The sequence below is a fragment of the Mustela nivalis genome (assembly GCF_964662115.1).
Source record: "Mustela nivalis genome assembly, chromosome: 4".
Lineage (NCBI taxonomy): Eukaryota > Metazoa > Chordata > Mammalia > Carnivora > Mustelidae > Mustela > Mustela nivalis.
Window position 1 is genome coordinate 17,920,700 of NC_139023.1, and position 24,595 is coordinate 17,945,294.

Genomic DNA, 24,595 nt, shown 5'->3' on the forward strand with positions numbered 1-24,595 from the left:
ATGAGGTAATCTGTTCTTTCCTTAACCACCCCCCCCCCTTCCTGCCTATTAAGTCTTCCATTCTTTCTTAAAAAAATTTATTGGCTTATTTAATGGGGGGAGGGGAAGAATGGGAGGAAGAGGGACAAGCAGACTCTCACTGACTGCGGAGTTCAATGTGGGGCTCGATTCTAGGACCCTAAGATCATGACCTAAACTGAAGTCAAGAGTTGGGAGCTCAGTTCTCTAGGCCACCCAGGTACCTCTACAGCTTTACACTTTGTGCAGCCCCTTAGAGCTCCTTTCTACTTGTTAGATGGCTTGCTGCCTGATTCATGAATTGTTCAATAAAACCAAATAGATCCTAAAATTTTACTTGATTGAATTTTTGTTATTCAACAAAACTTATGGTTTTCTTTTTATGTTTTTACCTTTTTGATGTTCACCTTTATAAGCAACTGGTGAAAACTCATGATTTGAACTGTTTAAGTCAAAGACGATAGAGTATACCACTAGACCAAATAATGTAATGAAACACTGGCACTATTTCTACGTTCTCTGGAGTGAGAGATCAATCTATTCAGTTATTCCACATTTCTGTATGAGAGTAGATTCAATCTGTGTTACACACATTTGTAGGGCTCTGTAACCAAGGAGTAGAAGCAAAGTCTCTAGGAACGCCCAATACTTTTAAGAACTACGCATTTTTCTTTCCTAACAACGAAAAACACAAAAAAGCCAAAAAACTAAAAATAGAGTAAGTCTCCTCTCATAGTTTTATTCTCAGTAAGACTTTGGCATTTTCTTCTTTGTGGGTCCTAGTGCTACTTAACTAGTTAGTTACTGTCCTGACACAATTAGAAGGTCTTCTCATATTCCATCATAGAATTCGATCTAGATTATTGGTATTCTATCCATGTGAGTATTAGCTCAATTTTTAGAAATGTATTTCACTACTTTAAAGATTATACATATTCACTAAAGAAATTTGGTAAAATCCCCCAAAGCTCAAATCTGAACAATTAAGAGCTTAACTTCTATTAAAATTTTGAATTATCTGCCTGTTAAAATATGCACTACTACTATCACTACTAAAATACTTATCTTCATAAATTTTTAAAAGCTTATTATAGAAATCCTCAAATATAACTAAGAGTAGATAAAATGTATAATGGTCTAAATTTAAACCTGCTTTTAAAAAAAAACACAAAACTTTAGCAATACATAATGAACATTTCTCATATCATTAAATATTCTTATACCCTATGACTTTTTTAGTTGTACTACTGAAACATTTAATAAATGATCTAAAAGAATATATTCATTGTTTGGGGGGAGAAGTTCTCACAGAAAGATTTATCCACACAGAAATAACTATGCAACTCTCTTTGTTAATACAGAAAAGTTGTATATCACAGATACATTTACTTGACATGAATTCAAATAGTTGTGTAATTAAAACACTATAAAATTATACTTTGTAAATGTACTTTTTGGGATATAGAATATGCATTGCACATAATCTATCCTACTACCACAGCACTCTATAGGGATATGTATTTTAAAAACTCACTACATTTTATAAACTATTAAAGGAGTTTCAAAAATCATTTGATTACTTTTTTTTACTTTGATACTTGAGATTCTGACCCCAATATACAATACACTTCCACTAGATGAACATTTTTTATATTCCTTATGTGAAGTTTGTCCTGAAATTCAAGTTTTTTAAGATTTTTTTTTTTTTTTTTTGACAGGGAGAGAGAAATCACAAGTAGGCAGAGAGGCAGGCAGACAGAGAGAAAGAGAGAGGAGGAAGCAGGCTCCCTGCGGAGCAGAGAGCCCGACGTGGGGCTCGATCCCAGCACCCTGGGATCATGACCTGAGCTGAAGGCAGAGGCTTTAACCCACTGAGCCACCCAGGCGCCCCCTGAAATTCAAATTTTAAGGCATATATCTCTTCTGATTGGCTTATCTTTCTCATTAAATCCGAGAACTAAAACCCCCACTTTCATTTATATATAAATCTTCTTGTTCACCATTAGGTTTAGACAATTATAGCTTTCCCTGCTTACAAAACTGGGTACTTAAACTTTGTTGTGGTTTGTTAAATTTCTAAGTCTGGAACATGATCAGCCCAAGTCAGTAGTCCCGTTCATGAACGGACGTACTCTGCCATGTTCCCGAAAGCTTAAAAAGTATTAGTATACTAAAAACTATCATAAGAATCCAAAACACAAGGCAAGTTAATAGATTCACATTCAGGAGAAAATTCAGTTAAGGTGGTATAAAAATAATTTTTGAGCAATTAAATTCTCAAGAATTGTTTAATATGTTCAATAACTGAAACATACAGTAGTTACTATGGGTCACACTCAACTAAAATTCCAGAGTAACATTTTAATTTTCGACAAGAGAGGGCTTCTTTTACTAAAAACACAATGATTTCCTGGAAAGAGGTGAAGGTTGTTGGTGCTCTGGGAAGCTGTAGTCCTGGCTTCTCTGAGTTTTAAAGACATGTGGGGCTATATTCTTAGAAAGGGGGAATGCCACTTCAGGATTTTTTCTGATTTACCTTTTTACAGGTACCAATAGTTGATTTGATATATTACTTTCTTTCTTTCTTTTAAGATTTTATTTATACATTTGAGAGAGACAAAGAGAGCACAAGCAGAAGGAGGGACAGAGGGAGAGGGAAACGCAGACTCCCCACTGAGCTGGGAGCCTGACGTGGGGCTCGATCCCAGGACACTGAGGTCATGACCTGGGCTGAAGTCAGACACTTAACCGCCCGAGCCATCCAGGCGCCCCTGGTACATTACTTTCTAAGGGATAATGATCACACACTGTTTCTCTCTACCATCCACACTGACCGGGGCTTTTAAAATCTCTGGTGCCAGCCAGAGGGTTGTCTCGGTCATATCTTCTCTTCCAGCTGCTTCTTATTCACCTGTGCAACCGCACACAAGCTGCTCCATCTTCCTTTCCTACACCCTGCAATCTTCCACCCACCGAGGGACAGTCCGGGGCACTCCACTGGTACGTTATCTTACACATGACATAATAACGCCCTTGCACAAGCCTCTCTTCATACAAATGTGAGTTTCTCTAGGGAGGAAACCTAGCAGTAGATACGCTAGTTCACAAAATAGGTCTATCACGTAGAGAAGGCTATTCTCAGCTATTGCCAAGCTGTTTATGATAATTCGCATTCACGCCATCAAGGTATAAGCATTCCACACTGTGCCCTTAATTTTATCTTTACCCACTTAAAGCTATTAAATCAATCTTGGAAAATGACTTTTTAACATTTTTAAATGCAGGCTCTTTCATCAACTTCCCTTGAAAAATGAGAACTCATTCATTTCTTGTCCATTTATGTTTACTAAACAAAACACATTTATTTCCCTTTTATTTCTCTCGTCCCTAACTCCTTTCTTCCTTCATTTTGCTTTTCCAACATGTTGCCAATCTTGCCCCTAAACTTGAACATAGAAGTTGTGCTAGCAAAACATCTGAATTACAAAAAAAAAAAAAAAAAAAAAAAAAGAAATAATAATATAGGTTAACTAGAATTAAATTTTAATAAAAAGCCCACACCATATCCATGCACCATAACATCAAATTCTACTATATTTGCTTGTGTGCATTATAATTTTTCTTATTATAAACAGAAAATATTGTGACTTCATGATTCAGTCAAAAACACCTGAGTTTCTTTGAAACTCACATCGACATCACAGGTTTCGGTGGGCAAGCGACTGTGTTTCTTGGTCTTAGTTTCCTCATCTGTCCTCACAGAATTTTTTTAAGGGTGAAAGTGTGTGTGTGTGTGAAACCTGGTGCCATTGGGAGGAGAAGGGGGTGCTCTACAGCACCAGGTGCTGTTTGCTTGTCCTTACTCTAACTCAAGGTGGATGCGTCCTTGCTGCCTTTCATTTCTACTTCAGTTTAGCGGCCTTACGTATGTTCTAGTACATCTCCATTGCCTTCCTGCTTTCCCTGTTCCTTGGCTGTGGTAACTGTATTCCTTTCATTCACCAACAAATGCCGACCGACGAATTCGTTTTAATCACTGACGCATCAGAAAGCCCCACAGACTAGGATTCTAAGTGCAACTCTGGACTGTTGGCACTCTTGACCTTCTCTGACTCTCGATTTCTTCATCCGGAGGATAATGTTTGCTCCGCATAATATTTGTAAGGGTTAAATTTGATAATCTTTGTAAATGGCAAGAAAAGAGAAAATTCAGTAAGTAGTAGGTGATACTACTATTTTTTGACAACCCCCTTTCTGTTTCTTTTTTATTTATTCTCACTACTCTTTTTTTTTTTTTAAGATTTATTTATTTGAGAGAGAGAGACAGAGCGAGAGCACGTGCACCAGTGGGAAGGGCAGAGGAAGAAGAAGAGAGACTCTCAAGCAGACTGTATACTGAGCATGGAGACCAGCTTGGGGCTCAATCTCATGACCCTGAGATCACGACCCGGGTGAAAACCTAGAGTCAGGGCTAAACCAACTAGGCCATCCATGGTGTCCTGGTTTTTTCTCTATTCTGTAAGCTCGGTGAGGATAGGGTCAATACCCGCCCTGCTCATAATTATAGCCACAGAGCATCCCAGAGCGCCGGGCCTTAGCTGTACTTAAAAGACAGGGTTACAAGGCACCTGGGTGGCTCAGCAGGTTCAGCCTCTGCCTCTGGCTCAGTTCACGGTCCCAGGACTCTGGGATTGAGCCCCGCATCGGGCTCCCTGCTCAGCGGGGAGTCTGCTTCTCCCTCTCCCTCCTGCTCCCCCTGCTTGTGCTTGCTCTCGCCCCACCCCCGTGTCAAATAAAAAAATTAAAATCTTAAAAAATAAATAAATAAAAGACAAGGTTACTGAGGGGAGGAAGGGAGGAAAGGAGGGGCAGAGAAGAGAAGAGGAGGCAGGAGGAAAGGAAGGAAGGAAGGAAGGAAGGAAGAACTGGGGCGGGGGGGAGGGGGGACCCATCACTTACTGGGCTTCTGACTTAAAGCCAATTTGACTTTCTGCTTCTGCTTTCCACAGCAATTTTGATTATGTGCCTGAAAGTCACTTTTAATCTTTGGCTTTTTCTTAGTATTTCCAATTCCACTTTCAAGCTTCCTCTCACTAAACCATTACCACTTACATTTCTCGGTGGACTCCTCTATAACCTAGAACGGTCGAAGTTTTTAGTTTAATATGTGAATTTGTAGCTATACAGCAATATTAGCATAGATTTTGGGAAAGTTTACTGTTTTTTTAAAAACTACGGTCCATTTTATATTTTTTATGGAATAGGATATTTCTAAGTAAAATGCCATTTTCTTTTTTTTCCCCAAAGACAAAAGTTTCTTCAAAGATATTTCTTATATTTAAAAAACTATCATAAGAGATCATTCTAAATCATGAAATCAACAAATACCTATCAATTCACTCCTGTTGGAGTGAGTTTTTGGTAGAATCATTTTTTCTAACATTATTTTTAAAAATCTAAATTTTAAAGCTAAAATATTTCAGTCATTAGATGTTTCAGAAACAAAGGACTGGACAATTTTAATTTGTATCTTAACTGGGGTAAGCGGATACAAAAAGTTTGAACATGAATTGTACTATTGAAGAGCTTAAAGAGAAACAGGCAGAGTTCTTATTTAAACAAATAAAAAGGAAATGTCCTCCACTTGTTTTTAAGGAAATCTGATAGGTCTCTCCCCAAAACTGTCTAACACAGATTTTACCTATCATTTATGTATCTGAAATTATTTGGTCATGAATCATTGCAATTTGAGAGTTTAGCTTCCTGATGGAAAAGTACTTAAGAGGGAAATACCTTTGTCCTTAAAGTCATACTTTGGATTGCCAACCCTATTCTAAGCTACTTGTAAGTAAGCTACTAGCTAAAACTTAAAGGGGAAAAACAAACAAACAAAAAAACAAAACAAAACAAAAAAAAACACAAAGAAAGAAAGTAGCTTACCTTACAAGTAAGCTACTACCTAAAACTTGAAGGGGAAAAACAAACAAACAAAAAAACACAAAGAAAGAAAGCAAATGTCAGGTTTTGCTATATAATAAAATCAATTCTCATTTATCCGTGCTAATGTGGACAGACCCAGAGTATTCCGAAGTGGAACCTTTTAGATAATCAGAAATCTCATTTTAGTCATTCTAGCCACTATTGCCAACCCTGAGGAGAGGTGCTAGTAAGGAGCAGCAGTTCCACCTGCCCGCCCTCTGCTGGACGTGCGAAGGAGCAGGGAAATGGCTATGGAAAGAACAGCTGGTGGGAGTGGGAAGCTTATTCACAAGTAAGTCATCTTTTTGTGACTCTGTGTTGCATGTAGAAACGATTTTGATTACATTTCTAATAATTGCACATTTATCAGGGACATCACTCCGTAGGGGGAACAAAACATAGCAAGTTAAATCATCTGTGAACCTCTTTATCCTTTGCATCTTGTCTCCTACTTGTTAGATGAATGGCTAACAACACTGGGCTTGGCCCTAAAAGGGCGGGTCGAGCTTTGCTCTGTCCAGGACCTTGATTTGATATTCAGAACCTGAAGAGCAGAAGGTGTCATTCTGAAGAGGTTTAACCTTCAATTATGCTGAAGGGGAAATACAAGGAAGGAAAAGAACAAACAAGAGGAGACTTCAGCTGATGGTGAACGGCCGTGGAGTACTAGTGAGGGCACATTTTGCAAGGTTTGGCTGGGCTCCCTGAAAAATCACCAGCAGCAACTCCCCTCCGGCAGCAGCTGGCACTCCAGGCACTGAAGCCGCACCGGGAGGAAGACAGGGGCTCCTCTGCACACAGGGAAACAGCTGATGCACAAAAATACAGACCGGGATGAAATTAGCAACAAGTAGCTGACTATTTTTTTCTCTTTGTAAAGTTCACTCAGTTACTAAGACGGATGTAAATTTAACCCTAGAGACAGTGTGGCCTCTCACATGGAACTGAGAAGCAATCCTAACCCAGAGGCTCAGGGACAATCCTGATTTAAGATCCTGTTCCGTGGAGGCTCTATCCTGCAAATAGGGTGCACCATCTTTAACCCAACCGTTCGGGAAGCAGATTCAGCTACCTATTAAACACGTGACAGTTTCAAAATGTTCAGGATTCTCTGCCCAGCACTCACATTACTCAGCTGTCAAAGTAAAGAGCTCAGATATATGATGTGAAAATTACATTTTAACGAGGTGTCATGTGTGTTTAAAGTTCTTATTCATCACTACATAGTCACAGCCTGTACTGGAGACACAAATGCACTTAATTAGCATATTATAAGGACAGAAGGTTCACCTTATCTGCATTGTTAAACTGTTATGTGTAGGCTTTTTGTTGTAGTTTTTAGGTTCTGTTATCTTCAGCATATAAGGAAGGATACATTTACATAATCTCAAACAGCTTTCAAGAAATATGGATTGTGTTCAGGAAGCAGAAGAACCGTGGTAAGAGACAGTAACTGCCTGTCTTCATTGTTTTGTTGTTCATCCTGATTTCTTGATGTGTTTCATTAAATTGCAACCCATAGATTTTTAGATCTGTTAGACATGTTAACTTTAAGAAATTTTTGGAAGTGGGCTTCTCTGACTATTCTTATCACCAACCTAAATCTACTTCCTCCTCCTTTAGTAGCAAATACTGGAAAACTTTATATATTTGACCAGGAAAGTTTAGATTGTTCTACAGACAGTTGAGAAGCAAACTAGAAGAGTCCAGGAAAATACCTCACATGTCAGTGCCATTTATTAATGAATAACAGACTCAGCATAAGGCAGTTTGAGACAAAGAACTAAAGGGTGAAAGTCCGTGACTAGTCATAGCTAAGGGGAGGTGAGGCAACTGATTGGCTAACACCAGATGTAGTGGATATAAGGTAGTTCTAGAATTACAATGCCAACCTGAGAATCACTCAAATAACATGGGACATAGCCAAGTATTATTTGGGGGGTTTTAACATCTATCTTATTACAAGAGCCGGCTAATGGCAATGATGAAAATATAGTTCATGGGGCACAGAGGTGGCTCAGTTGCTCAGGTTATTATTCCAGAGTCCTGGGATCCAGCTCCACATTGGGCTCCCTGCTCAGTGGAGAACTTGCCTCTTCTCCTCCCTCTGCTGCTCCCCCTGCTGGTGCTCACCCTCTCTCCCACACTCTCTCTCTGTCAAATAAAAGAACAAAATCTTTAGAGCGTAGCATGCTTAGCGAAATAAGTCAAGCAGAGAAAGACAACTATCATATAATCTCCCTGATATGAGGAAGTGGTGATGCAACATGGAGGCTTAAGTGGGTAGGAGAAGAATAAATGAAACAAGATGGAATTGGGAGGGAGACAAACCATAAGTGACTCTTAATCTCACAAAACAAACTGAGGGTTGCTGGGGGGAGGGGGTTTGGGAGAAGGGGGTGGGATTATGGACATTGGGGAGGGTATGTGCTTTGGTGAGTGCTGTGAAGTGTGTAAACCTGGTGATTCACAGACCTGTACCCCTGGGGATAAAAATATATGTTTATAAAAAATAAAAAATTAAATTAAAAAAAATATGCAAAAAAAAAAAGAACAAAATCTTTAAAAAAAATACAGTTCATATAATATTTTATAAGATAGGATAAAGGCTCAGTTAAAAGTACATTTGAAAAAAGTTCTAGATCTGGTAGTTCTAGGTATGGTTTTCTGGTCGGAAAAAAAGAGAAGAAGCGCTTTTCCATTTACTTTATATTAAGATGCTAACGCTTGCAAGCATTTTGGATACAGGTGACACAAACTGAATCCGCTGTTCTGCAGACAAAATGTGTTTTCAACAGAATATAATTATTATTCATTTCTGGATATGAAATACGTTCCGTTTTTTCAGACATGAAGAAAATCCTAAAATCCATCAACTGAAAAATTTAAGAATATGTTCTAAATATAAAATTCATTGAACAGGGCTGCCTGGGTGGCTCAGTGGGTTGAGCCTTTCCCTTCAGCTCAGGTCATGATCTCAGGGTCCTGGGATTGAGTCCCGCATCGGGCTCTCTGCTAGGCAGGGAGCCTGCTTCCTCCTCCCATTCTCTCTCTCTCTCTCTCTCTGCCTGTCTCTCTGCCTACTTGTGATCTCTCTCTGTCAAATAAATAAGCAATCTTATAAAAAAATTAATTGAGCAGTTGCTCACTTTCTTCCCTATTATAAGACTACCGACTCCAATGTCTTCTAATCACTTCTGAAAGCAAGCTCATTAGGTGTTAATGTGCTTGGGCACTTCTCTCTAACACCTGCTAAACTTGCTTAAAGTTACCAAAGCTCTTTACAATCTGAGTGAAGAGGAGAAGAAGCTGGATGTAGGGGTTGGGGGTGGGGAACAGCTGGCATGAATCCTAAAGCTTCCAGGGTAGGGAGTGTGAGGTCCACCTTGATGGGGACGACCTGAGAGGCATACGTATCATCTTCATAAAACAAATTTTAGGACTAATACTCTTATTTTCATAACATTCTGAATATTAATATATATGATAATTCATTCTTTGATGTATTAAATCGTCCAAAAAATCTTGCAGAACACCCACTATATATTGGGCACTCCACAGGGACCTGTAAGCAAAAATGACTGAAACAATATCAACAAGATTATTTCTATGTGAATCAAAATCTCGTTTAGCTCTGGAGCAAAAGCTTTTCATAAATTGGAAATTCTTTGCATTTGGTATGTTCTTTACCATGTGAGATAGAACTATATTATTAAAAACTGTTTTTGCACAATTTGCAAACATAAATTATTATGTGACTAGCAATACTGCATAAATACAGATTCATTTTCCATTACTTTCATGCTGGAAAACTACAGAAAACGCTGGCAAACTTCCATTTAATGTAATGCAAAATATATGATGACAGTTCCGAAAATGTTTTTAGACAAAAATGAGAACAAATTTTAAGCTTTTTAAAACTTGGCCCAGAAGCGCAGGCCCATTAAAGCACTTTTCAAGGAGAAACTTCACTTAAAATTATCAAAGAACATTTGGAAAACAAGTTTAAAAAATCATATTAATATTAATTGATTTATACGGCTATTGTTGAAAACAACCTGTTTCATAGACTGTACCATTCCCAGGATGATTTCCTTTGAAAAAGAACATAAACCAAGTCCTGTAGCTGAGCCAGCCCAACAAAGGCAGGGCAATTAGCAGTTTGAAGATGGGTGTTGGGAAAAGTAAGGGACTGAAGTTAAATGATTTCTGAAACTACTTTTAGGAGACACTGTTTTCCTTGTTATTCTTCTTAAAGTTCACCATTTCAAAAGTTAAACTGGACTCTTGTTAAGAAGAGAAAATACATCTGATTTCATGGTTGAAGAACAGACACAACTTTTTAGAGCACAAATCTACGGTAGTCTTATCGTGAGAACTACAGATTAGATTTGCATCTAGAAAGGGCCTGGCATCTGGGGAAACTGAGATCACTTCCAGCAAATGAACGAATCTAGAGGCACAGCCTCCGTTAACACTTGCCATGACCAATGCCATAGGAGGGAACATGAATCTGGAGTTGGGATGCCCTTCAACAGCTGTGGGGTATTTGAGTCATACAAACTATGGTGTCTTAGGTTCCTCATTTAGAAACTGTGGATGGGAACAACTTTTGCAGGGTTGGTGTGTGGCTATTTGGTTAAATTTGCTATCCCTTCCACAAATATCATCTTATTAAAATTGAACAGGGCTGCCTGGGTGGCTCAGTGGGTTGAGCCTTTGCCTTCAGCTCAGGTCATGATCTCAGGGTTATTTTTTGGAGATCAGGGTTATTTTTTCCATTTTGTAGTCGAGAAAACCAAGACCAAGCAATGGAGGCAGGATTCAAACCCAAGCCCACGGACTCCCAAACTCCCATTCAGAGTAGCATGTTACCTGTGCGTATGCTTCCCCAGAGGATATTTACGTGCTCAAGAGAAACATATTTGCCCCCTAACTTGCAGCTCCCAGATCCTTTAATGGGTCAAAAAGTGATATTCAGTACAAGTATGACACAGATACCCCTTTGCATAAGAACTTCAGAAGTGTGAGTTTTTATTGGTTAGAACTCAGTTAAAATCAGAGCAAAAAAGCTTGCTTCCAACAGATGGCAAGAGCAAATACACTTTAGATCTACAGACTCAGAATTAGCCTTTTTGACCCTAACATATTTATAGTAAGTTGTTTCTGTACATAAACACATGAGAAGATCCATAATAAGAATTCACTAAAGGCAATTTCTTTGGAAAATGTCAACCTAATTTACTAAAGGAAAACATACAGCTGAAGCTGTTTGCGAGGAATAAGATGAACAGCCTCTATTAATGCTAATTGGAATTCTCATATCCACACATACAATGCAGAAAATTTACTTCTACACTTACTCTTCCTGCCTCGAAACTGCAGTAAGTCCACACCAAAATGCCGGCTTTTAAATCTGAGCCTTAATGCATGAAAATTGATCATTTTTCTTATGATTCTATTTACAAATTTACAAATTACAGATGGAATCTTACTCTTTACAAAACAGACAAGATCTTCATTGTTATTTAAAGGAGGAAAACCTGAATCTCCTGGCAAAGTTAGGAATTTGTTTCAAAAGCTGAACTTTCCCATTTCTCAGTGTTTGCTGCTTTAATAACATCCTTTCAACAAAAAAGAATGCTAGTACATTTGGGCAAGATGGTTTAATATTTTAACTCCCATAAATAAACAAACACATAAAATTAAATGAGTGGTATACTTTTCCTTATGTCCACAATGACCGGTCATATAAATATATTCACATACATAAGTTTACTAATATCTACTGGAAATATCTTTGTATCAAGTCTCTAAATACTTGGGACCATGGTATCGTCTTGTTCTTTCAGGATAATTCAAAAAACTAAACTCAGAATTTGCATCAATTTAATTAACCTTAGCCTATTTACCATTAGAGATAAAAATAATGTATAATATTTTCAATAAATAAAACTTGAAACATGTTACTCTTTCTTCTTCACCAATTAACAACAAAAGATGAGTTGTTACCTGCAGGCAATTAGAAATTATGTCCTATTGCAATTTAAAAGTCAAAAGATGTGTGGGGGTTTGGGAGGGCCTGGTGGTGGGTATTACGGAGGGCACATATTGCATGGAGCACTGGGTGTGGTGCATAAACAATGAATCTTGGAACACTGAAAAAATAAAACTAAATTAAAAAAAAAATAAGTCAGAAGAGGCTAAGAATACACATAAACACAGTTTTCATGGAAAAAATACAAATTTTAGTTTAAGAATATCACAGTTATGAAAAAAAAATGTCTTCCCAGAATACTCCAGATGGTTAATTCTTGCTTAGGTTTTCAACTGAAGGGTGTATCAAATTGAAAGAGCTTACCTGTACAGTGGTGAGTCAGGTACTGTACTTGAGCTAGGAGAGTTTTTGAGGACTTAGTAAGGAGAAGTAGCTCTTGCTGCTGTTGCATACTTGGGCCTAATATTAGCTCTGCTGGCCATGGAAAGAATTGCTGACACTCTGACTAAGGTCTCTTGGAGATTAGAAAAAATGCCCACTAATTTCTCATTGTATCAGAGAAAGAAGTGGAAAGCTATTCCCTCATTCATTCAACAAAAAGTTACTTAGCCTTTATTTTATATATGCCATATATTATACCGGTGTCCATATGGAACTTAGAATCTAGTTGTGTAAGAAGACGTGTGTAATGAACTAAGTTAGGAATCAGAACAGCATGGTAGTACACGTAGGGTAAGAGCATGGCAGAAAACAAGTTACATTAACATATGAGTACTGAGAGACACACAGTGTAATCTCTGAATTGCTATATTACTATCAAAATTCAAACACCTGTATCTTAGTTTTCCATTACACTTAATCATGAAGAACAGCATTATTGCTAGTTAAAAGAATTGAACCTCTAAACTTAGAGAATTCTATTCGGTTATGTAAACAAATATTTAAAATAATAAAACAATTTATGACTATCTCTAAATAACATTAAAAGGAAATGGTATGTCCTAGAGAGGAAAAAGACCATTTTAAAGAATTGGGGGGGGGGGGTGGGCACCTGGGTGGCTCAGTGGGTTAAGAGTCTGCCTTCAGCTCAGGCCATGATTCCAGGTTGCTAGGAATCAAGCCCCACATCAGGCTGGGAAGTCTGCTTCTCCCTCTGCTCCTTCTCCCCAACTTGTGCTCTCTCTCTCTCTCTCAAATAAATAAATAAAATATTTTTAAAAAAAGAATTAGAATTAAAGATGATCTCTGGTTTACTTAAAGCACTGTTTTGCATTGTTTTTTTCTTATAAAATTGAGGTCTTTTGTTGTTGTTGTTTATTGGTTATAAACATTTTTCTGTATGTATCAATTAGGTATACTCATATATTCACTCAAACCGACAAGGTTCCCAGTAGGGGTGATCATATGTGACACTCTCTGCAAAGTGAACATATTGTCCTAGGGGTCCTGAAGTGTTATCTCAAGGCAGCCCTTGACATTTTTCCAAGTGGAGAGCACTTCTGAGGGTATGTCACAATTAATTAGACAGGATGGCATTCTATTTTAGTAAAGGTTTTGTGCACTTCACTACACAAAGAACTAACCAGCTGATAATAAAAATGCCCTTCAGAGAAGGGCTTAAGATTGGAGACTAGCTGCACAAGGGAGAAAAAGTTTCTTACACGTTTTTTGTTCTTAATAGCTTAAAGTGCTTAACAACAACATTTTGTTGATGAAAAGATAATGATCAGTTTTCAGCGACATAGGCCAGAAGGAAGACAACAAAGGAAGTCTAATCATATAATTAAAAACCTTATCAAAAACAAACCACAAACATCTCCCCCTCCAGTATCATCAAAAAGCCAAACTTACCTGATCTACCATCCAGAGGTCCAAAATCCAAGGAATATTTCACGACGTGATAGTTATTCCATACGTAAAGAAGGTTGTCCCTGGGGTTGTAATCCACAGCTGCTATGTACTGGTATGAATTGGGAAAGGGGACATCCACCAAACTATCCTTGCTTTGGTCGGTGTTGTAAATGTAGTCAATCTTATTCCCTGTGGCCTCATTGTCATCATCCTCGTAGACAGATTTGACCACATACAGAATCCCGCAAATCATAAATGCATTGGAAGCGGATCTTTTATCGTACGCAGTATCCCACGTCCCTTCAATCCGCAGGGTATAAGGGTTCAATTGACTAATGACAATTTTACCATTATTTTGTTCTGTTGCATAGATCACCCAGAGCCCATTTTCATCCACGGCCAGGTCTATGTCAGATTTGCCTCCCCATCGGTAAGGGGAGGTATCATGGTAATTAGCATTTGCTATGATCGCCTCTCCGCTCTTGATCCTAGTCCGCAAATCAAACTTGACTATGTTCCTGGTGCGCTCTTTGTTGAAAAACAGAGCTCCATCATACACGACAAACCCTGTGCCATCCACCCTGTGAGGGAGCTTGTAGGTTGTGGTAGGTCTTCCGGCGATGAAGTCGTCCTTGGAGGAGTACTCAGTGAGGGTGTCGGTTCTGTAGGGCGTCCAGGGCATATAATAAATCTTGTCCGAAGCCTGCAGAGGGTCTTTGCACCATGCCCCAGATTGGTGGTCGGATTCAAACAAGTGTTCACTCTGGTATACCCCTTTCAGTAGTCCAGGACAAAGAAAAACTGTTGGAAGGGAAAGAGTTAAAATAATAAACATATTAATTTTAATATTTTGTTAGAGATTCTTCTTTTTCATCAAATGGAATGTAACTCTAACAAGATATACCCACCACCACTTAATTCTTTCGTTGCGTTCTTCTGAGTACACATATTAATTCTGACATTTGCTCAAAATCATTTTGATTTCATTTGCTGAAAAATGTGGCCTCTCTAGGAGTACTTGTGTTTTCCTTTGATTTTTACCTTTGTAAACATGTGATACTGTATTTTTGGAGATATATATATATATATATATATATATACAGGTGTGATGTATGTCTATGTATTCTATAGACATAAAATAAATACAAATGTTTTTACATAATATTTTATGTATCTTATTTGAAATTAAATATATATATGTATATTGTTTTCACTGTGGTTTTAACCCCTCAATAACTTATCATTAAGACATAAATAGAAATCTAATACTAATTAAGTATAATAATAAAGGAAAAGAAAAGCCCTATAATACAAGCCACTGAATCTTCTAGCAAAAAAATAAATAAACAAAACAAAGCCAAAAAACCTCTTAAAGCTACTATAGCACACACGGAGCATGCAACCCACACAATTAAAAATGGGTGATGGATGGATACTGGGAGGAAAAAGAGAAAGGAAGAAAAAGGAAGGAAAGAAGGAATAAGGAAAGAAGAAAGGTAAAAGGTTACAGAGAAAAGAACCCAAGATCTAGATTTTAATCAGTTAAAAATGTCCTGTTAAATACAGTAGTATTGGAACTTAAAAACATGTACCTTTCACTGTTACATGAGAAGAACATTAAAAAACAAGATTACTTGCTACAATATTTTGCTGCTCATACTTCAGATTGAAAATGGGCAGGAATTATCTGATTCACTTCATTTTTAGTATGATTCAGTTAGCACACTGTGTGAATAGGGGTAAGCAACCCTGGCCGGCTTATAATGCAGGGGCTATAAAGCAATGTTTCCCAGAGAGCGGTCCTTGAAGCACCTGTTTCAAGTGGTATAACTAGATGTTACACAGAAAGAAAACAGGGATCCTCAGCCGTGTTTAAGAAATAGTATATTAAATAGAATTGTGGCAGAGATTCTAATAGCTTTGGTATATCAGTGAATCTCCCAGGCAGGAGTGAGGAAGATGAGCAAATTTCACAATCTAATTTAATCATGAGACATGTTCTACAGAGCCTGTTTAAAGTGTAGTCTTCTGTTGAACCTGCTATGGGAAACACTGCTCTAGTATTTTTGCCAAGCAAATATGCTGAAAAATAATCATGCAGTCCAATGTTATATTTGAAATGATTACAAGGGTACCGGGTGGAGAAATTAAGAAATCATAAGGAATTCGGATGTTGGACCATATTTTAATGATTAAAGTATTATTCTCTTAATATTAGTCATTAGCTCTTTAACAGCAACTATAAGCCTAGATCCAATGGGAAATGAGCTAAGATAAAAACTCAGCTAGGATGTGCAGGTTATTAAGAAGGAGAGTGCATTATTAAAATGTCTGAAGTTTTTACTTTTGTAGAAATGAAAAGTTCAAGGGCCAAGCTGACCACCAAAATCTTCCATAGCAAGGATAGAGGGCTTTCATCAATTTGTACTCAATAATAAAATTGATGATTAGAAGAATTTCTAATATGATGCCTATAATTATAAAGAATGGAGAGGCATTGTTGTCAAAATTGCATATAAACTTTAAGATGGTTAATAATGAGCCCATCATTACTAAAGTAATTTATTAGAAGGTATTTCAGAAAACTGTCTCCCCTTTTCCCCCAACAGTTAAAAATTAATAAAATGGGGACACCACACCAGAGCTATGGAAAATTAACTAGTATAGAAATAAAAACAATTTTAAAGCAGTCATATCCACCACCATTTACTGGATTTTCTAACTACTTATTTAAAAGTAAAGAGGAAGAAAATGCATGGTTGAAAACTTTACATGATTAAACTGTTTTAGGATAAAAGGATCAAACCAGCATTGGTCATCACAACAGATTAAAGTGAAGTTGAGCAGCAGAAGTAGTAAATAAATTTTCATAAAATAGATAAGAATTAATACAAAATTATTTTAACTAAATGTTAAACTGTTAAATAACTTAGCCTATAAATAGTATATAATTTATGAAAGGTATTTAATTACCTTTTTGTTCCACTTCTATTGGAGAGAGAGAAGTACAGAGAGAAAGGAGAAAAGAGAATAGATTAATGGTACGGTATTGGCCAAGCACTTTTTATTCACCTCTTCCAAACTGAAAGTAAATCATTTATTTCACTCATACTTGGTTTTGGAACATAGGTTTTTTTTCTTAAACATTCCCCTAGTAAAATTATTTTTTTTTTAAAAAGCAATCATGTTATAAACTTAAAAACACAGTACAGACTTAGAAAACATAAGGCAAAAGTTATTCAAGCTAAGATTGAAAAAAACATACAATTTCAAACTATAGGCATAGGACATACAATATTCATAATAAGAACACCAATATTTCCCTTCGAAAGTTAGGAAGGTAATTATACACATAAAGCTTTCAAATAGCTTGACTAGTCTCATTTATAAAATATTATAGTTTATAACACTATTTAACATAATAGTCTTGATTTTTACCCATCTCAAGGATTTAGAAGAAATTACTCGGAACTCATTTCCTAAGCCTAAGATTTTCCATGTCAGTCTTAACGAGAAATAAACCTCATGAGGCTACAAATTAAGAGGAAATGCTCTCATTCTAAGTAAATGGATTCAGAATCTTTATCGAAGAAACTTCTCTCCCTTTCACTTTCCAATATTTGATATTGTGGAAAAATATCTTTCAGAAAAATCCGTTATCAGAAGGTTGATATAAATAATGAGTCTATTATATAGACTCAAATAATGAGTCTATTCGGGCCTTTTCTGAAATTCTTAACAGAGTCAACATACCTTTTAAGAATAAACTGAAACCCTCGGCCATGTTATGGCCATGCATGCCTCAAATTAGATTCCATTTTTATTTTAAGGTACTGATCAATATAAGTCAGGAAAAATTCTGGGAAATTATAACATATCCATGTATCTCACCAAGCAGCATCTTGTTTCTCTTACAAGCATTTGTCTCAGCAGAGATAATTTGCCTAAATCATAATAAAGAACAGGGACCAACAAAAAACAAGGGGAAGAGCTGGGGGAAAATGGATTCAAAATACAAACTTAAAAATTACAGATTGCAGTTGATATAAATCTAAAAAAAAAATCAATGGAATAGATGAACTGAAATATTACTGCACAATAAATAAAATTCTAGGGAAGTTTCAAAATAAGGGAGAAATACTGTTTTGGTAATTATATTTGGGTGAGATTTTTTTTTTTTTGTGCTTTGATCTAAGCTCTTGTGTCCTCTGTCGTCAAAATCACACTCATTTCTCTCCACTGACTTTTTGAAAGCCCAGTATTACATGTGTTCGAAGATCGATCAAACTAGCCTACATCAGATGCTACGCTTGGGGCGCCGGGGGAGCTCAGTCAGTTGAGCCTCCGACTCTTGATTTCAGCTTGGGTCATGATCCCAGCATCCTGAGGCCCCTGTCCTCAGGCTCCATGCTCAGCGGGAAGTCTGCTTGAGATTCTCTCGCTCTCCCACTGCCCCTCCCTCTCGCTCAATCTCTCTAAAATAAATAAATCTGAAAAAAAAAAAAAAAAGAAGTTATGCTCAAGAAGTTGCAAATGGGGTATTTTTTTTAAAGATGTCTCATCTCATTAATATACAAATCTTATTTTAATAGTATTTCTAGGATTCTTAACAACTCTGTTTATACTATTGTAATCGATCATCTTTTTCGGTCTTTATCGAGCGACTGCCGTATTCCCTGGATTATACGCCTCATTACAGGTCAGTTAAATGCTTTCCTTAGGAGGTGCACTTCCTTTTGTGACTAGAATACTCAGGTCTGAATACTCACAGTCTGAGTTCAGACTGACAACTAAAGGAAGCAGAAGAAACCACCTTAAGAAATTATTTAATTGGGGAATCTGGGTGGCTCAGTGGGTTAAAGCCTCTGCCTTCAGCTCAGGTCATGATCCCAGGGTCCTGGGATTGAGCCCCGAATCTGGCTCTCTGCTCAGCAGGGAGCCTGCCTCCTCTCCCCACCCCCCTACCCCCGCCTGCCTCTCTGCCTACTTGAGATCTGTCTGTCAAAGAAATAAATAAAATCTTTAAAATATATATATTTAATCAATGGTCTCGAAAGTTTGGATGCCAGACACCTTACAGTGAAAGTGGAGATTGAGAGTGGGAAGTCATAGGAAAGCTGACATTTTTCAGCAACTAGACTATAAAAATATAGAGATAACTAATTTTGTTCCTTGAAATACTTCTAAATATATATCCTTTTGAGAATTGTATGCAGAGGATTTGTACTCTTTTTTTTTTTTAAATTAAGATTATTTATTTATTTGTTTGACAGAGAGAGAGAAAGCACAAGCAGGAGAAGTGGCAGGAAGACGGAGAGGAGGAGCAAGAAGCAGACTTTCTGCTGACTGGGGACCCTGAACCAGGGCTCAATCCCAGGGCCCTGGGATCATGACCTGAGCCAAAGGCAGAGGCTTAACCCACTGAGCCACCCAGGCGCCCCTCATTGTCTTATTCTAAAGCACAGTTATCCTAACTTCTTGGGGACTCATATTTCTTCAACAAACACTTAATGAGGAAGACGGGATATGTGACACAAACACTGATAATGATATTTATTATTCTGTAAATACCATCTTACTATTTAATTGATATTGTTTTTTCAAAGAACTTTTCCATCCATTTTCTCAATCGTCATTAGGTAAGATTTTACGTTTAATTCTCTGTTTTTGGTCTAATTTGAGATAAACTGGCATCAGTCATAGCATAAGTAAAGCTTGCTTCTCTTACTTATGGGTTATTCAAAATTAAGATTTATTAGGCAGTTTCACTATGGAGAAAATTATTATGTTCTTGCCTATGTCATGACTGGCTGTAGCTCATTTATCACTTATTTGCTATTTTCAAGACTCAAGTAAAACAATCCTATAATTTAAGTGGAAACAAGCACACACAAATCATATTCCCGTAACAAAAACTGGCAAGGCAAACATAATTTGTCACTGAAAAGCTTAGTAATATTTAGGATTAGCCAGTCACTGTCATCATCTAATTCTGATTCTAGAAGCTACTTTCCCCTGGGGAAAAAAAAATACTCACACAAACAAATTGTATGGATACAAGTTAACACCATTGCCACTAAATGCTTCATAACCTCATAGTGCCTGGCACATAATAAATACTCAGTGAACAGCTACTGAATTAATACATAATCCAAATCGAGGTGATTACTATTTTAAGCATGTAGCAAAAAGATAAGATGGTGAAGGGAATCTGGATTTTCTCTATACAGTCATACATACATGACATCTGCACAGTGTCTTTGTATATTTTAATGGATGTGGTGGAAAGTACAATTTTTTTTTAAAAGATTTTATTTACTTATTTGACAGAGAGAAATCACAAGTAAATGGAAAGGCAGGCAGAGAGAGAGAGGGAAGCAGGCTCCCCGCTGAGCAGAGAACCTGATGCGGGACTCGATCCCAAGACCCTGAGATCATGACCCGAGCTGAAGGCAGCGGCTTAACCCACTGAGCCACCCAGGCGCCCCTGGAAAGTACAATTTATGAACAGTATGTATCTCCACCCTATTAAGTGTAAAACTGGAGGGAAAAAAAGGAAAATAAGAAAAACTGTACGGATAGTCTTGAGGATTATATTGGCAAGAAAAAAAGTGTTGCTATAAAACAGTCTGCAATGATCTAAAAACACAGACCAAAAATACTCCCTTTTCTCCTCTCTGTAATAAGATCATAAATAAATGAATTGTACGATGACATCTGTGCTCAGCCTTCTTCAGTACCTCCTGTCTTTTGATCTGGTCCAATATCCTGAATTCTGGCATTATAGCTGTCATTGTTCATTTCCAATTCTCTCTGGAACTAGTTACTCTCTTTTTCGCTCTTCACTTTTAATCCCCGAACTATTTTTATTGTCCATTCAGCCTCTGCAAATACGTTTATATATTTCCTTAAAGTGATTTCATTGTTGTCCTTTGTCAAACTTAATGTCATAAGCTATATCCTGTGGTTAGAGTAAATAACAAATTCAAACTAAGGGTAATTTTATTCTGTATAAAAGGCAGAAACAGAAAAAAAAAAAAAAAGACTGGTAAAATTTCCCTTCATTTCCCAACAGTTCATAAAAGAGATATAATATATAGCCAATAGCCATATTATTGTTTAGAAAAATAAGATGTTATTAGTTCTATCCATATCTGTACCATATGCAGCTCTTTTGAATTGCATTTTTTAATTAGAAAAGGTATGGATGAGAGAGCGTATGCATGCATTGCCAAGCTCTTCCAAATTACGTTGCAAATTACAGAGAAATAAAATTGTTGTGTGCTAAAAACTGTTAGAACTAAATTGTCATAACTAAGAACTATAAAATTGTGTCGAATTCTAGTGTAGCTGAAATTTTCTTTTCTTTTAAACTGTAAGTCATACCATACATTTTTCATGTTATATAATCCAATGATGCCTCTGTATTTCTGAAATATAAATAAAAAACACAGGGAACACAAGATGGTTATAGAACATTAAATAATGTATAAACAGCTATTTTTATCATTGAAATTTGGTAGTATTTTGAAGAGTATTATTTTCTTGGTTACATCTGGCTTGGACTATTAAAATACATTTGGACCACACTTGTCACTAGCCAGCTGGGCAGTGAAGGAGAAAATAAAAAGGCAAACTAATTAAGCAATAAAAAATCAGTCTTGGATGAAAATTTGCTGGTGTATCATCCATAAAAATAGCCATCTATAAGTGGATAATCAAAAGTTTACAATCATACTGTCACTTGTATAGCACTTTGTAACTTAACAAAATGTTTTCACATGAATCACTCGATTTAATTCTACAAACACTGTGATGTGGTATTTATTATTCCCATATCAGAGATGAGTCAACCAAAACCCAAAAGGTTAAGGGATTTGACCAAGCACAATACTGGTAGATGGCAGAGTCAGTCATTTATCTAACATACACCGGCTCTTACAATATGCAAACTCAGTGAAACTGTTGCATTCTTGCTGTCCATTTCCCTTCTGTCAACAAATCCAGTGCACTTTAGAGAGACAAAGAACACAAATGGAATCTTCCTGAGGCAGCCACTCTGTTACAACAATGAACATTCACTAAGCATGCACTAAGCATGTATGGTGTGCTACAAAGTGCACTGAACTTCTGCATACAGTCTAACTTAATCATCTCACCGCAACCTTATGAAGTAGATATTCTCCTTGTCTTTTCAAGTGAGGAAATACGTACAAAGAAGCACTGCTCTTTTGGTTAGTGAGTGGTAGAGTTGGAATTCAAATACAAGTTTTGATCTTATTCATTATTGCATCTCCAGTGTTCAGCACAAAGAAAAAACTCAATTAATATTTCTTATGCCTCCATGCAATGATGAACTGCACTATAGTATTTTCAGAGAATGAGCCTGGATACCATATTCTTCAGTGCTATTAACCCTGAGATTAGTGACACAGACCATCTCTCCAGAGAAGATAAAAAAATAATACTAAAAAAACAATGGTTCCTCGTTTCTTGGCCAAGGAAACAAGATATTTCTTATCACCAGAAACAAACCTGTGCTGCATACCTCATATCCTGTTAATTCTCATTATTCTGATACAGAGAACATTCTTTTTTTCTACTTCACATACACCAAGAAAATACAGAAGCACTTGAGTAAAAAGAAATGAAAAGATCTGTGAAGTTCATTAATTTTTTTGGTATACTGCATATCAAAAATTCTGACAGACATCTGTCTCTTTCTGTAAATAAGGTGCTAATCCTTTATTTAATGAAAGACAGGGGTAATCTCCGCAGCTCAGCTTCTAAATTATGTTTTTCAAATAATACCTGTGCATCAGTGAATAAAAGTGCTGCTCAAGCACCTTGTGTTACAATGGCTTTATATATTGTGCTTCCAAAAATTACTGCCTTCTAATGAATTTCATTCCGGAGTGTGTAGATTGAAAATGTCAGTAATTCAGAAGATGCTTTCACTAGGGACATTCTCATTTAAACATTTAAATACAGTGTCTATAGGTGATGCAGAAACAGGCTACCTTTCCATCCTTCTGGTGGATCTGTAAAATCTTTCGGTGAGTTTAACATTTAAAAGAAAATGGTGTTATTAGTAGACTGGGGATATATGAGGTCATGATCCCAGGGTCCTGGGATGAAGCCCAAAGTTAGGCTCCTTGCTCAGTGGGGAGCCTGCTTCTCCCTCTGCCTGCGCTCTCCCTGTTCGTGTTCTCAATCTTTCTTTCTGACAAATAAAAACTTTAAAAAAAGGTTCTGAACAACAACAAAAAACAAAACAAAAGGAGAATTCCTCCAGAGTGTATAAGACTATGCTTTATACATAAAAATACACATACAGTATATTAGGCCCATGGAACGTATTTGTTATTTACAAGGCCTTAGAGCTGTGAATACAGAGAAGTGATAGTAATCATAATAATGAACAATTCCTGAACATGTACTCTGGGAATGGTAATGTGGATGATTTTGTGTAATCCTCAAAGAAACTATGAATTTGGTGGTACTATTATGAGCACGGTATAGAGGAGGAACTGAACTCTGCCTTCAGGAAACTTACAATCTAATAATTGGCGATTTTCAGTATAATTATTTACCAATAACAAGCTATTTTTAAATGCTTTCAGAGGACCTGTGTAAAGAGATTACAGATAGACAAGAAGTGATTGGCAGAGAGAGGGAATCATTAAGAGAAGTCAAAGTTAAAAACACCAGCTACAGCACTTTGACTAAAATCAAATTTTTATGGGAAATGTCACCCATTTGTTCCTGAGATATTAATTTCTGACTGATCCCAATTACCAGATTCTATACATCCACTACTTATGCAATAAACAAGATACTCAAAATTAATCTAATCTAATCCTACATTCAGTAAATATGCTATAATTACTGCAGTTTGGGGATTGAATTTTATTTTAGATGTCATTTAGTTTCAGCCAATATTTTACAAATAAAAAAATATGAAGGCAAAGAACTAGATATTAGCCCCAAATCACAATTTGCTTTTTAATTCTTAATAGTACTAAAAACAAATTATGAAAAATATACTATTTTTGATTCATTTAACAATTTTATATATTGTGAGTACAGAAATGAATGTTCTAATTTTCTGATGAGAAACATCAAGAGCTACAAGAAATCAAGTAACTTTTTTTTTTGACCAAACATTGTTCCTTCAGTTTTATAAGAGCACATATGATCTTATGATTAATTAAACATGGAATTGGAAGTTTCTATCATCATATGGTGCAAGAGAATGAGATGACAAAACGCATAGTCATTCAGTAAGGGGGGAAAAAAAATCCCAATGCACACAAAAAAATCCTGAGTAAATAGAAATGAAAAGATCTGTGAAGTGAGAGGTAATTTAAGAATCTGGAGCTACCAAATACTTCAGTACTTTGTAGAAGTACTCCAGATACCCCACCCAATTTGAGACTGGATTCACTAGCCAAAAAGCAGAAAAGATTTTGTATTACATAATATCATGGTTAATAAAAAACAAGATAAATAATTCAAATAGGATTCCTAGAACTATAAACAAAACAAAAAAACTTAATCTCGGAATTCATCAGCAAAAACGTACATACCACGTATGTCCTATACGCGTTGAATGAACCTCTTGAAAAGTAAAGATTCTTACCCATTTGTTTTTTTTGTTGTTTGATAAAATTAAGATGCTAATATTGATTCTTCTGAATAAATTCCAAGTTTCCAGATTCATTACTATAAATTTCCATAAGTGTGTTT

At 36.6% G+C, this 24,595-nt stretch overlaps 1 protein-coding gene across 35 annotated transcripts in view; it reads right to left on the reverse strand.

The window, feature by feature from the left end:
- Window positions 1-24,595, reverse strand: part of ADGRL3 (adhesion G protein-coupled receptor L3) — an 820,407-nt gene that overhangs the window by 281,148 nt on the left and 514,664 nt on the right. For 22 of the 35 annotated variants that reach the window (XM_082727882.1, XM_082727890.1, XM_082727859.1 and 19 more), the window contains 2 exons: window positions 16,820-16,834; window positions 13,847-14,647 (listed from right to left, as the gene is read on the reverse strand). In XM_082727882.1, coding sequence (XP_082584008.1) covers window positions 13,847-14,647; window positions 16,820-16,834 — 816 coding nt within the window. The remainder of the gene's footprint in view (window positions 1-13,846; window positions 14,648-16,819; window positions 16,835-24,595) is intronic. The other 13 variants (XM_082727888.1, XM_082727866.1, XM_082727860.1 and 10 more) reach the window with 1 other exon arrangement.